A 16,087-nucleotide genomic window follows, 5' to 3' on the forward strand; every position below is an offset into this window, starting at 1 on the left:
GACAGATACTTAAGGTACTTCCAAAAATCAGCTCTCGATTATTTCTGATATTTCGAATATCAAAATGGTATTTGCCGCACATTATGGCGATCCAGTATCAAGAAATTATAAGCATATTAAGTAATGTAATATTATTTTAATATTGGCTCTAGAAAATTTCGTTAATTAAGCATTGCTAAATAAATAGGGGGAAATAATTTTCATTGGTTCACAGAATGAATTTTAAATTTGTTTTGAATTTCGCGTAAAGCTACACGAGGGTTATCTGCGCTAGCCGTCCATAATTTAGCAATGTAAGACTAGAGGGAAGGCAACTAGTTATCACCACCCACCGCCAACTCTTGGGCTACTCTTTTACCAACGAATAGTGGATTGACCGCCACATTATAACGCCCCCACGAATGAAACGACGAGCATATTTGGTATAACGGGAATTCGAACCCGCAACTCTCGGATTACGAGTCGAATGCATTAACCATCTGGCCATGCCAGGCCTTTCACAGAATGAAAACAACCTAATGAATTTATTTTGAATTAAACGAGAATACTTTCAATGTTTTACTTGTGGTATTTTGTGATAGCTGAAACCACCACGACTGAAATTAAAACAGTTTCCAAGGTTAGTAACAAATCTGCAGCTCTTTAGCTGATAGTTAAAATAAAAAGGAGGTTCAGGCCCCTATGCAACATGTTTGAAAATGGAATTCCAAATTATGAGATTAAGAGCCAATAGCGTGAAAAGCATGCTCGTGATACGCGGTCCAAGAAAATTTATAAAATAAAGATGCTATTATATTAAATTTGAAAGCAATGTATGAAACAATTGCATGGGTGTTTAGATAAAATCTACAAACATTTGTAAATATGTGTGATTTGGTCTAATATATTATCTTGAAGCAAGTAAGGTGTGTTGCTGTTTGAAAATTCATGACATTTATCTCCAACAAGTCGCAAGACACTTACAGTAAAAAATCCCTCTTGCAAAACCTGATAGTAGCAATACGTTTTCTGACTTTCCATTACAAAGACCCAAATAACGCCATTGCATACAACTATTTCAAGCCAAGTTAATGTGCAGAAAAATACAAAGGCTTTTCTTTAGGTTAAAATACTTTTATTCTATATTTGGGCTTTCGGCCCTTTTATCACAGTTTACTATTCATATTTGTTTTGGCCCGGTATGGCCAGGTGGTTAAGACACTCGACTCGTAATCCGAGAGTCGTGGGTTCGAGTCCCCGTCACACCGAATAGGCTCGCTGTTTCATTCGTGGGGGCGGTATAATGTGACGGTCAATCCCACTATTCGTTGGTAAAAGAGTAGCCTAAGTGTTGGCGGTTGGTGATGATGGCCAGCTGCCTTTCCTCTAGTCTTACACTGCTAAATTAGGGATGGCTAGCGCAGATAGCTCTCGTGTAGCTTTGCGCGAAATTCCAAAACAAAACAAACCATATTTGTATCGTCCACTACACTGTCGTCCGATGAAGGTTCCGGTATGGTTGTGTTTGTTTAGAATTAAGCACAAAGCTAGACAATGGGCTATCTATATATTTTAAATATATTTAACATTTTTAGTTTATTTCAGTGAATGGAACAGCCAAGATGGGTTATTAGGTTCCTGGTTATTCTTAAACATTAAGTTATATTATGCGACTCACAAACTAAACTGCCACTTCGGAAACCATAAAGTTCAAAGAGAGATGTCAATGATTTAGGATTATTGATCAGAAGGCAATTAATGTGTCAACTTCTCTTCTTTCCTTTTAGGCTACTCTTTATTAAACAGAAGACTTCACTTTGAAAATTCTAATGCCTCCACGACAGAAAATTTGGAATGCTTTCAACGTCTTATAACGGCTTTGTCTTTGAATCTACCGATTTGCAACTGGGCAAGCCGGTCATTGGGGTCATGCCCAACTCTAAAGCTGACCAAACTCTTACGCCGATTGATAATAATAGGTTTAGTATCAAATTGATATAAGAATATTTTCGCTGTTTTTTTTTGTTATTTCTATTTCTTACCATTCTTTTAGAAGGCTGAACTAAAATATTTTTAAATAATCTTTTGAATAGGCTCTGAAAATAATTTCTTAAAAGATAAATTATTAAATAAAGTTGGTTTTGATAAAATTAATAAGAAAGAAAGAGTTGTGTAGCACTTATATTTTTTATGTATATAAGAAATTTCTCTGAAGCAACACTTAAGACATTTTATTTTACCAGAGTGCGCTGCTAACTGTAAACATCTGCTATGGCTGATGAAAGGTGAGGAGAATTTGGATTAATGTTTCTTTTTGTATATCCCCTTTAGTGCAGTCTTTTAAAAAACATAGTGATTACGAAACAGATATATTTAACGATAAAATTAACCAATGAAATATATAACTTTGTAATTGAAGTAGTTTTAGGTGAGATGAATAATTAGTAATAACAGTTTGTCCACGCAGTAATTTAAGTAAAGACCCTAACGGCAGTGAAAGACCTGAGGCAGAAAAAGAAAACATACGGAATCCAGATCTGCAGGTCGAGGCACCGTCGTTATTGTCGTCGTTCTGGTGGAGTAGCTTATACGAAACAGCAAAGTCAAAGGTACTTGGAATTGAAATTACCTACGTCTGTACGCTTATATCTATATGTCAACAGCAGTATGTACTTGCTGATATCAATAGTGATAGTGTGCAGTACTAATGGTTTGGAAGGTGAAGAATTGATTATTAATGTTATAATTTATTGTATAGACCTAAATAATTACAAAAGGTCTAGGACAGAAAATAATTTTGAAGATAAAGTGAACTGAAAGTGAAAGCGTTATACATGACACATTTGAGTGGAAAAAAAGTATTTTGTTGGTGTAGGCTTAACAATAACTTTAATTCAATCTTACTTAACTTGATTCCAGCTTGAAAACTAATTTTAACACAGTGATGTTTTTGTAGTTATCCCTTAGACAAGAAATTTTTAGTTAGAAATCTTAAAACATGATTATGATACAGATAATACTGAAGATAAGCTGAATAAATTCAGTAAAACTGTTTGAAGTTTAAGAGATGATCATGTGATTATTTTGTCTTCAGTAGCAATTTGAAGATCAATGGAAAACTTAGCTTCTGATCTCTAATCAAGTATTTCATCTATTACATTATACATTCTTTAATTCTGAATGAACTTTTTTCAGCAGCAAATGAAATGATATTGATGGAGTTATATACAGGAACATTATCATGTTTGTTGTTTCAATGTTTTAAAGTTACTTCCATTATGATTATACAATATAGTCTGAGCAAAGTTGACTCGTAAGATTATTCGAAACATGAAGTGATTATACCATAGTGATATTTATTGAAGGGCTACTATTAGTTGGCCAACAGCAAGGAATATTTCTCTTTTTACCATCTCAGTAACTTAGCATTTGAATTTCTTATCTTGTTGTCTGAGTACATTTTCCATATATCAAAGAATGGTTAAATTCAATATCTGTGTGCTACTTAGTGACATCTACAGCATATATTTCTGCTGCAGTATTTGGCATGGATGTTAACTGAAACCCAGAGGACTTAGCATCTGATGGGTTCTTTACCTGTGTCTTTGACCTGTTCTGGTATTTCCTGACTGCTTTTTAATAGTTGTCTATAATATTTTACTTTTGACATTTTGGTTCTTGAGATAGCTTATATTTTACATATGTGTAGAACTATCAATATTTTGATTCCATTCGAATCTATTATATCATTCTTTCAGTTTCAAAATTATTAATTCTATAAAATTTGTATTCTTCATCAGGTTTAGAATATTGGTAGTAGAATTGGCATGATGAAATTCTAAACTACTATTTTTGTACAATGTCATTTGTGAGTTCTGCAATTTCAAAAACAGGTAATATTTTGCTAATAAACACCCATCAATAGTAGTACTAAGAGCTTATAATGCTAAACAGTTGGATTTGTTACTTTATTGGGCAGCACACTGTTGTCAGATGAAGGGTCTGGTGAGAGGGCTGAAAGTTTACGAATAAAAGTATTTTAATGTAGAGAAGAGGCTCTGTATAATTCTACTTAAGTTAATAATGTTGTTGTTTAAAACATTAAAATTGCAATTAAAATTAAATATTCAGTTAATCCATTTATTTATGTAATCTAGGGTTTAATTCCCCATGGTGGATGTAGCAGGTACTCTGTTGCAGCTTTGCTATAAAACAAACACATACTCATTTTCCCACTAAGACTAACTGGTGTATTATTATTGGGGCAACTGTTATCATATCCATCCCCTTTCAGAAATATAAATAATATAAGCAACTGTACAATCTGTGGTGTTTTAACATTCAAACTCAAGAACTCATATCTACCTGATTTTAAAGCTGGATTAATTGAACACCTATGAGCAGCAAGAAGATATGTTAGTATCATATGAACTGACTTATTAATCAAAATTATAATTCAATTTATTAATTTCACAAAATATAATCAACTAATTGAAATTAGGGTTTCTCACTGTTACTGTTTTTTATTATTATAAAGTTGTCATAATTTGGACCACATTTAATATAGATGGAAACCAACTGGGTAGTTTGATTGAAGGAAAGAATCTTGATGTGGTAGTGGATGATATCACTTTCAAGATGAAAAGGATGGATCACTTGTTACATCTCACTTGTAATAACATAGTTTTGGTGTCCTTATTTAAGAAAAACATTAACTTATTGTAAAAGGCTTAGATGAAGGCTACTAGAATTTTAGGGATGGAACTGTTATCATAGAGGGACAGGCAACATTTATTTTTTCTCTTGAGAAAAGAAGTGTTGGGTGTGACCTTACTTAAACTTCAGATTATTTGGGAAAGATTCAATATAGACTTGTGATTGATTATGGTATATCCTGAAGATAATAGTACAAAGGACACAAGTATAATAAGATTTGGAACAGACAAACTTGTTTCGAATTAAAAAAAATTTATTTTTTGAACAGAGTGATTAGCATAAAGATCAAAATATCTGTATAATTTTTTTAATATTTCCCTCTTTTTACAAATAGAAACACAAATAAATGTATATTGCTTCTTGTAGATATATCGCATTTGTTTCTCTGAAGTTCAAGATTTGCTGTAGGTTTTTTTTTTTTTTAACTATTTGCATGTATATTTAAATACTGAAAGGAATTCATGATATTCATACTGTTTCTTGTAGTTCAACCTTTTGGTGATTTGGTGTTGACAATTACTCCTTTGTCTATGGACAAGGTTGAATGCAATTACTTGATTATTAACTCATTTGAAAGGATATACACTGAACATCTTTTTATTCTGAAATCTTTGTCTGGAAGTACTCTCTTTTTTTCCTCCTAACATATCTTATTTGATTCTTTCTTTTAGCTGCATCCAGATATTTTTTGCTGCTTGGTATGAATTATCTTTTTTCATATCACCTTGCCAAGTTGTTTTAAAATAAAAGTATACAGAAACATTTACTACTGACAAGAAAGAGTTATTACCTAATGCCATTGTAAAGATTTTTGTACATGCCATGAGCCTTTCTCCTCAGTGATACATATGCAGACTTACAACTCTGGAAAGTGAGTTTTGATATCTGTGGTCTGCCCACAACAGATATCAAAACAAACAAATGAAGCCATGAGCCTTGAACAAAGTTCCCACCCCCACACATACTAACATGGATTGAACCAGTTTATGATGTAGTCATCATTAAACTATAGCCTTTCATCAGTAGGAGGGTGACACATCCTCCTGTGAGTAGTGGCCCATTTATTTCAATTACTGTTTTAAACATTTATTACCATTGTCTCTGTTTTCTCAGTTTTCTTGAATATGAGAAATATATCAAAATTTTAAACACGTCAGTTAGAACTTTGATTCAAATTATTGTCAGTTTGATTTTTCCTTTCAATCAAATCTCTAATTTTTTTACACACTCCATTGCATGTATTAAGATTTGCTTGACAAATACTAGTTTCCATTCCCTCCGTTTCAACTTGGCACTTAGCTAAGAGGGTCTTCATTGTTATCATGTTTCTAATATTTTACTAATTCCTTCTTCATCTACTTGTCTTCATTGCATACTTGCCTCCCAGAGGCCTAATGGTAAATCTGAAGACTAAGAAAGCTAAAAAGTGACTAGCATATTTGGTTGTTGGTATATCATATTTTAGGTGCTTTGACCATGGTGATTGATTGGCTGTTTTCCCAAGACCAGATCCTTCCAATAGCATGGTCTATCCATCTTCTAATGTTTTCACTTTGTAAGTCCTTTTATCTTTGTCTTTCAGACTTGCTTAACTTCTATTCTTTTATTCTCCATTTGTAAACTTTAAGCTCTTACATGGATCCCCTGAGTCTGAATTAGTTCAGTTACCTTTTCTTTGATTCTTAGAGATATCTTCAGAGCATTTTTGCTCATAGAAAATGTCACTAACATATTCACTCTAGGTATCTCCCACACAGGTTTTCACAGAAATAGGTTAATTTTATTTCTTGACTGATTATTTCTCTTCAATCACATTCCTTTCCATTTCTTCTCTGTATGATTGTTATGAACCCAATCATCTATACCCTGTCTAAGCAGTTTTGTATTATCTCACTCCTACAGCTCTTATATGTTTCTTGTTATGGGATTCCTCTTCTTCTCATAACTTATCCCTTTCTCTTTGACCAGTTGAGCTGAGCGGTTTCTTCTACCGTATTTTTTGGTTAATAAGCCAAGGCCAATTTTCAGCTCTGAAAATGAGGGTTTTTGCTTATTACCGCCCAATAAGCCAAAGCCATTTTTAAGAAGTGACAAGTTTCTTTAAAATGATTTCTTAGTCTCGTTTCAGCGTCAGCATGCATGTTGTGTGTGATCACTGGCGTTCTGTAGTAAAGCAGAACGTGTCGTATTGAAACAGAGATGGAATCAATATGTCATTTGTTATTGGCTCCACTCACTGTAATTAGGTAACCAATGAAATTCCAGAAACAACGTTTCACTGTAGTCTCAACGTGCTTTGCTGATGGGACAAAATTACCGCCTATGGTAATTTTCAAAAGAAAAACATTTCCTAAGAAGAAGAAATTTTCGAAAGGAGTGATCGGCCAATAAGCCGACCCCCAAAAATCAGGTCCAAAATTTAGGGCCAGAAATTCGGCTTATTAGGCGGAAAATACGGTAATTGTTTATTCTTCCATTGGAGAGGATGCCTGTCAGCTTTTTAATGTCAGCTTCTCTCAGGTTCATTATTTCATGGCTTCTCTTGCCTCTTATAGACAGGATGGCCACCAATTACCAACACATGTTCATCATCATCTAAAGGTTTCATCTCTATCTAGACTTCTTCAAGTTATCGTTCTTCAGTCTTCTCATCAATTTTAACAGAGCATGCATCTGATTTATACTTGCTTTCTTAGATCTGCACTGAGTTACAGGTAATAGTGTGTATTAAGTTCATTCACCCTAGCTTCTACCGTGTTTCTCCGAAAATAAGACAGGGCTTATATTAATTTTCACTCCAAAATATGACACTAGGGCTTATTTTCGGGGGATGTCTTATTTTGATATATTAAAACAATGAAGTTACAAAGTAAAACTATTAAACTAACCATTTAAAATAAACTATTATTAAACTATTAAACTAACTGATTAATACTTAAATAAACTAATTAACTAACTATTAAATTAATTAATAAATTAATTTTTTTTTATTTCTTTCCTCTTCCTGCCACCCTTAGCTAGGGCTTATATTAAGGGTAGGGCTTATATTAAAACTATCCCCAAAAATCACACTAGGTCTTATTTTATGGGTAGGTCTTATTATCAGAGAAACACGGAATTTCTTCACTACTGAGGTGAGATCTTCCATAAGACCACTATGGTGGCATATATTGTAACAGATTTAATATTATTTTAATACTTGTGTTTGTTTCAGTGTAATATATATTTAGAAATGTATGTAATTTATATTGTTAAATGTGTAACATGCAATTTATGCCTATTCTCTAAATTTGTGGAAGATTTTCTAAAGTAAGAATCAGCAATATATGTTTTACAAAAGCACTAGTGTATCTTCAAATATTGTTGTCAACCATACTTTTGAGAACCTCACTCCAACATTTTATAAATAGATGTGCCAAGAGATAATATAATATTGAGTCACTGCACCATCGAGTCAAAACACTACAAGCCTCAAAAGCTATTATTGTGGCAAATCTTATTAGTTGGAAAACTACAGACATTTCACTAGGAACATTTATAGATTTCAAACTTTGGTGAGTTAACTTCAGACATTGGTATTTCTATGAGAACATCAGAAATGTTTGTTAAGAAAACACTTGCATGTTATGAATAAAGCTAGTTAGCATTCTTATCAAGTAAAGTGTATCTGTGTATTAACACAAACATAATTTGCACCTCATTAACCATCGACAAAGTATTCAGTTCCGTTCCAGATAGAGGACTTGACATTGTTCACAAGTTTGTAAAACGTTTGCATATCAGTTAGAATTAATTTGCTTTCTGTGAACCATTGATAAAATATTCAGTTTCATACCAAAAAGGAGACTCAGTATTGTTTGTAAGTTTGTAAAATTTTTGTATATAAATCATTATTTGTGATAACTATTATTATAAATTGTAATATTGTTTGTATATTAAAATATATTTGTGCTATGAAAGAAAATTTTGTGGATCAATCTTGCTGACAAATATAATAAATTTGACATATATTGACATGTGATTAAATTCTAAATTAAAATTTGAAATAATAGTATGTAACCTACATAATATAATAAATCAGAAACTCATCTGAGATTAATTATAATGCATAACAGTATATATCTTCAGACTATATCAGGGGAAACAAATCCAACCACTGGGGGAGTGCCTGACTGCTTCTCTGGCTCATGCATGCTAACTTTTATAGGTTTTGTAATAACCTATATTCCCCACTTTTTCCTGTAAAATACCTTTGTTGTGGTTAGGTTAAATTGGATCTTGGCATATCTCTAGATTTACTCAGCATGAATCCTTCACAGTCTTTGAGGAGACTCTTGTTACTCCTGGTTTGTATCCACTGGAGTAGTTGACTTCTAAAGTTCATTAGTTGTTCAATCCTTTTGAAAAGAGTGGGCAGTGTAATGCATTGAGAAAAAGTGCAGGGTATCTTTGTCAGTGTAGTGCAGTCACCTACTCTTATATTCTATGCCTATATCCCAATGGTTTTGACATGCTGGATAGGGTTAAGCATTCTTCTTGGTAAGTAGGGAAGGACTCTGGCTTCCATTCCTGTATGTATGATGAGTTAATTGTTTGTCATCACACGTACCAAACCAGATGGCCTGATTTTTTCCATATTAATGCAACACCTTGTGCATTTGACTTGTTTTATGCAATAGCTTTGTTGTTTCTCCCATCCCTACACCACCTTGCCTGAAAAGGATACTGTCTTCCACTTTCCTTACCTTAATGGTTCCTGTATTGGTGGTGGTCTGGCATGGCCAGGTGGTTAAGGCACTTGACTCGTAATCTGAGGATTATAGGTTTGAATCCCTGCCGCACCAAACATGCTTGTCCTTTCAGCTGTGGGGGCATTATAATGTGATGGTCAATCCCACTATTCATTGGTAAAAGGGTATCTCAAGAGTTGGTGGTGGGTGGTGATGACTATCTGCCTTCCCTCTAGTCTATCACTGCTAAATTAGGGACAGCTAATGCAGATAGCCCTCATGTAGCTTTGTGCAAAGATAACAAACAAACAATCTGTTGTTGGTATCTTTAGGGGAAGGGTGTAGTTTTGTCCCACATTTGTTTGTCATTTCCTTTTCTTTCGGACTTGTGCCCGTTCCTTTTTTATCATTGGTTGCTGTTTGGAGGACTTCCAGCAACTTGGGAATCCAGAGTAGAATATATATTACCAATTAACTCTTTCCTTATTGGTTAATGATTTGTCTTGCATGGAGCATCGATCATCCCCTGTGCCTGTTCACCATATTAAATCTATCCATCTGTTATCTCTCCCTTCCACTAGGGGACCTTATAGTAATCTTATTTGACACTTGAGTATCATGTTGCTTAGTGCAGGTGACTACCCTGTTGGTTCCAGTCTTGGGAGGGTTCATTTATCACAACTCGTTCTTTTAGGGCTATCCATCAGCTTTCTCTCCCCTTTATCGTTGTCTCTGATATCCATTTCTTTTCCTTTACCTTGGGATCCTACCACATGTCGGTGTCCGTTCAAGGCAATGCAGGATCCTCTCTTTCAGGATGCTATTGAACCTGGGGTTCACCTTTTCCAGGGTTTTATTACCTGCTGTTTGTTATCCCCAAGAAAACTGGAGATTACCATTCTTGGGATTGATCTGTCCTGCTTCAGTTGGTTTCTATTATTACCTCATTATTACCTATCAGAAATACATTTTTAGTACAGGAAAATTATAGCTTCCATTCTCTTCAAAACATTTTTCAACTGAGATTTAATTTTTCTATGCTGTTCCTTTTCTTAGCTTTAGAAATAGTTACCATGTTTTTGTTTAGCTGCTCTTTTATATTCTCAATCTCATGAGTAAGTTTCATATCAAAGAGACCACTTGACTTCTAAGACTTTGTTTCTATTCTGAAACAAAATAGTTTGCAGCAAAAACTAGTAAACTATTTTGTCTGAGTTAATTGAATATTTTCAGAGCTTATTTCAGGTTGATTTTTAATTGTAATGTAGTTTAGTTACTGATATACTTAAATTATAGTGTTTCTAATGTTATAAAATTGGTTTATTAAAATTTCACAGTGTTTATAACATATGTTTATTTTTAATCTTGTCTTATTTTGTTTTTAAGTCATCAGCTGTTTTGAATTCAGTTAAAAAGGACATTACAGAGCTCACTGAGACCTTTCAGCAAGATGCAGCGACAGCCTTTCAGTTCATCAAGAGAGACTTGACAGAATTTTCTGAGACTGTTCAGCATGATACTGCTTCAGCTGTTGCATCAACAGCCAGTCTGCTTAGAGATAAACTCCAGGTATTTTCTTCACTATTTTATTGATGGATTTTTAGATGAAAACAACTTGTAATAACATTGTTTGTTTTTTAATTTCAATGTTTTTTTCTTCTCTGTGTGACTGAATCACACTTATGTCCTGGTCTCTCTGTGTATATATGGTGTGTATGTGTATATATGATGTTGTTGGAGCATAGTTCTCTTGCTGGAGGATTGTTTTAAATTGTCTAGTGAAAATAATTCAACATCAAGCCCATTTAATAAGTAATAACTTACTTTATATCCTCCTTTAACATTTCTACAAATTGGAATGCATGTACTCTTTTATAGGCATACATTATAAATAATGTTAACTAATATAAAACTAATCACCTTGTACAGATTAACTCTGACAGTTAACTTACTGACTGATTCATTCTTTGTCTTGAAATAAAACTGTATACACTTTACAACTATCTTGGATTTATAATCTGGCTTTGAATGTACCATAGCACTTTACATTACATCTGTAGAGTTTACTAGATGTTCTGAGCCTGTCCTGTTAAATCTTGTGACCTGATCACTATTAAGCCCCATAGTTCCCTCTAGTTTACATTAAAATCATAGCTTACAACATGTGTATAGATAACAAGGAATGTGTACATCAGGCATTGAAACGTATGAAACTACCTTTTTCAGACAAATGCACTATCATTAGTTAATGTGGTGCATCTGAAAGCACTCAGGAGTTTTGCAACACTGAATTTTGAATAGTTTTTCACCAGTCATTTTTTATTTACTTTTCCAAACTTGTACTGTGTATACATTAGTGTATTTCACATTGCTATAGCACTCTGTATGACTTAGAACAGTACTTCATTTAACATTTTCTGTTTGTTTGTGTGTGTGTGTGTGTGTGTGAGAGAGAATTTGTATTATGTACAGAGAAGTGTACACTGTTTTCCATGACACACACATTTTTGTTGTCAACACACATGTAGCATAATGTTGTCAGAGGAAATCAAAGTACCTGTACAGCTGTACTACTAAATTTAGAAATAGCACATGTGCATTTCAGATCCTTTTATACTGTTTGTAATGCTTACTTGTAGTTGTTGCTTAAATATAATTTGTTCTTTATGCTCTTTGATTTAGAAACTGCAACAAAATATTTTTGGAGCTTAAAAAATTCTAAGGTAGACAAATCACTTCACAGATGTAGCTCTTGACAAATGTTCATCGAGCATTTTATAAATGTTTCTTTTTCAAATTAAGATAAATAAAACTTAGCCAGTATATCAATTTAAGCTAAGATTATATGCTAGTTGTATTGACATACATTGGTAATAAAGTTATTTAATTAAATATTGAAAGTAACACAGCTAATGATCACGGTATGTACAAAAAGGATCACTCTCCTACATATAGGGTTAACACTTCTTTCAATTAAGATTTACAGTCTGTTAGTTTTAGTATAACTTTTAGTCTTGGGTTTGTTTATGCCTAAAGTGCCTGGAAAAACATCTGAAGAATCAGCTACAAGTGATCAAATACAAGAAGGCATGATTAAATTTGTAATACTAAAAATATTAGTTCTAAAGTAACTGTACTACATCTGGCCTATTTGGTTACTTTTGTAGAATATCTGTACTTGATAAACAGTTTAACTTGCTGAACTGACAGGAATGCTTAGGTTTTTTAAAACATTTGAAACTGTAACAAAAGCTGAATGCTCAGTAATGAAGGGATGGAAATTGATTGTCTATTTAGAATAAATTAATATTTATTTAGTGATTTTATATAAACTCTGAAACAATTTGTTTTGTCAAAAAATTATTCATCATAATGTGCAGTAGCTCTCCTAAAGTCTTATTGGAACTACAGTTATGAAATACATTTAGCAAAGTTGTTCTAGATATATCAGTTTTTTTTGTTGATTCTTTTACAGTAGTATATTAAAACTGTTGTCATAATTGAAATTCATAAACAAAGGCTGTTGAGTAAAGTAAATACTTGATTTATTATAGAATGAATTTAAATGAAATGAATGTTTAACAAAAGTAATAAAAATGTGATGGTAAATCATATGAAAGCAATAACTAGATATTTCAGTAGGAACTGAGTTGCACGACAATGACATATGTCTATCTTAGTCTGAACTTTATAGTAACTGTCAAAATAAAAGTTATTCTGAATTCAGCTAAATGATTCTTTATGTCGCTCTTATAAGCTTCGTTAAGGTACTTTTTTCATATCATTTCAATAAACTCTTGTATAAGTTCAGTATGAATCTGGATTTTGTATATCTGAGGTGTAAAGGCAAGTGTAAAATTCCCTGGTAACCTGATTTATTTTGGAAGATATACCTCTCAAGAACATTCATTTTAAAATTGATAATTCCAGTACTTCCACTATGATCACTCACCTCTTCACAAATAAATACATTTTCTTCTTGAAGTTACACTCAATTGCCTAAAAAACTTGTGCTACTAGCATTGTGACAACTTACACCTAAATTACACATGACACATTAATTTGCACTTCTATCTGATGGCCTATAATGTTGTAAGATACTCCACCAGTAGAAGTGCAGAACACCTCATTGTCACAGTTGTGTAAAGCCATTTATTTTTGTGGAAACTTCTTGAAGTATTTACTTCAACAACTTTCTGTTTTCAACCATTCTGTATGAATTCATAATTTAACATGAATTGTTTTTATTTTTAATATCAGAAACAAACTACCAACAACCTAGAAAGTACTTTGCTGTTGAGATCATGATGGCCATTGTACTACATGTAGTTAGGTTAACGTTGCTGCTAGGACTCTGATAATCCATCCTTATTACTCCATTCCTTTCACCAAATTTTGAATCTGAAGTGGACGAAATGAAATAATTTTTTGATTTTCTGTCTTTGACTAGCATACATCTTCTTCTTCTGAAGATGTTCAGTCCTTTTTAGGTTTCCTAACATATTATCCAAGTACATACCATCCTTTTTCCTTATCCCATTTCTTCTAATGCTTCTCAATCTCTTTTACAAAACCCTTCCACCCATACTTTTTCAATTTATTCCACACACTATTGATATTTCTGTTCATGTTTTATCCTATCTAGGACTGATTTGTTTGTGCAATATTATGCCACATCCTTTGCACCTGACAGTTTCCCACCTAATTTCTTAATGCTTATCTTCCTCCCTATCCTAGTCATCCAGTTCTTGGGGTCAAACTTGCAGTTTGGAGAATGCATTATTTTTTGTCATTTCTCTATTCATGCTGTCTGACTTTATGCTTTCCTTATTACCCTCCCTTGTTACCTCTTCTCTCTCTACCTCATGGGGGGGGCATACCACTGTTCCCCAGTGAATTTATAAGTTACATTAATACTCTTCCTTTATATTCCATAACACCTTTAGCTTTTTCTCCACTTTCACCCACTTGGTTCTTTATTGTTGGGGCCTCTTTATTTATTGGAATCAAGTACGGAGACAGACCTCCATCATACTTCTTTTTCTCAGTACTTTTGAGTTTGTCCCAAGCTCACTCTTTCACATGTATCCAATGATCTCACATACCCTCACCTCCCTGTTTAATTCCAGTTTCCCTGCCTTCCAACTCTTACTACCCTTCTTTCACCTGAATTCCCTCTTATTGTCCTAACAGTCAGTGACCAATTGATCACTTCATTTCCTGTGTGATTCTATCTCCCCCAGTTCTCATTATTTGTAGGCTCATTTCACTCCAAACAAATGAAACTATTCTAGTCTTGACTCATGATCTAGCTCTCACTTTCTCCCCTACTCTTTTTTTTTTCCTATTGTAGATTTTCTTCTACTGTCAGTTTCAGCATTCCTTCAACATATTGGTGTAGCAATTCATAGAGCAAGTTCCTGACCATTTCTGAGTTATTATTCACTTTTTTGTTGTCCCAACAAAAAGAAAGAGGGACTGTTACTCATTCACTGAAATATCCATCATTGGATTTGGTGTGTATGTATATATATCTAAAAGTGAATCTCAGTACTTCTGGAAAGCTTACCTCTCTTAGAACATATTAGTTAAAAATATTAGATAATCTGAAATACTTCATGGAGGTCTAGCTTTCAAAAATTCTGGAGCTACAGATATTTCAAATTGTTATTTTACCACTTGTGCTCTTAAGTGTATTTCATATATCACACTTGTCATCTATAAATGAGCTGTTTCAGGTACTAAACTGAAATTCCCACATGCTGATCAAACACTTTATTTTGTCACAAATTAGTTTTAAATTAGCATTGATTACCATTGTTATTAAACCTCATAGATATTCACCCATTGTAAAATGCTAATACAAAAGACAGTTGAAGATCATCTTTTTGAAGTTTAAGTTTAAAGTTGATGAATTAATGCCATGAAAAAAGCTCATTATTGAGTTTTCATCCGACTTTTTTTCTTTGTGTGAAAAAGCAATTTAATTTTTTAACAACAGTGAGGATCATATTATATTTATTATGAATCTAGTGAAGCTTGGCTTATCCAATCAATGAAAGATTGTGTGGTAGTTTAATTTCCAGTCAGGATCTTCTTCTGTATACATTCTATACCTTTTGTTAGTTTTAACAGTGAAATTACTGTTAGTTACATCTTAAAATAATCCTGCACTTATACCATAGCTGGTGATACCTTAAAAACTCGACACTTCAAGTTAAATAGAAGTTTTGTTTGAGTTTCTTCCTACTTCTTGCTGTAAGTTTTATTGAACTTTGTTTCTATTTATTTCTTCTCTGTTTAGACTAATTTTTAAGATGGCTAGCCAGAAGGAGAAGATGGCATGTATTTTTTTTTTGGTCTTGATTAACTTGAGAATATATTGGTACCATTCTTGGGTTCTAAAACAGTTGATAACTAATACATAGCAATTGGTCTGGAAAAATCTATAGCCAGTGGTTGTCAACATTATAAGCATAACAAATTGTGATCCAATTTCACTGAAAATGATTCACTTATTTCAAAGTACATATGATGTTTTGTGAAAAATGTGTATGTGAGAGAGAAAAATGGATATCATTTTTGGATTCAGTATATACAAATAACTTAAGAATATGTAAAAATTTCTATACAGTAAAACCATCATGGACCTGTATGATCAG

General features: G+C 33.0%; 1 protein-coding gene across 2 annotated transcripts in view; it reads left to right on the forward strand.

The window, feature by feature from the left end:
• The window catches only part of LOC143239916 (BSD domain-containing protein 1-like), a 40,176-nt gene that overhangs the window by 8,011 nt on the left and 16,078 nt on the right, over positions 1-16,087 (forward strand). The window contains exons 2-4 of one of the 2 annotated variants that reach the window (XM_076481562.1): positions 1,767-1,958; positions 2,447-2,588; positions 10,812-10,994. In XM_076481562.1, the coding sequence (XP_076337677.1) occupies positions 1,834-1,958; positions 2,447-2,588; positions 10,812-10,994 (450 nt within the window). In that variant the 5' untranslated portion in view covers positions 1,767-1,833. Of the gene's footprint in view, positions 1-1,766; positions 1,959-2,197; positions 2,265-2,446; positions 2,589-10,811; positions 10,995-16,087 lie in introns of those variants that run through there. The other variant, XM_076481563.1, reaches the window with a different exon arrangement.

This window comes from Tachypleus tridentatus, chromosome 13, assembly GCF_004210375.1.
Source record: "Tachypleus tridentatus isolate NWPU-2018 chromosome 13, ASM421037v1, whole genome shotgun sequence".
Lineage (NCBI taxonomy): Eukaryota > Metazoa > Arthropoda > Merostomata > Xiphosura > Limulidae > Tachypleus > Tachypleus tridentatus.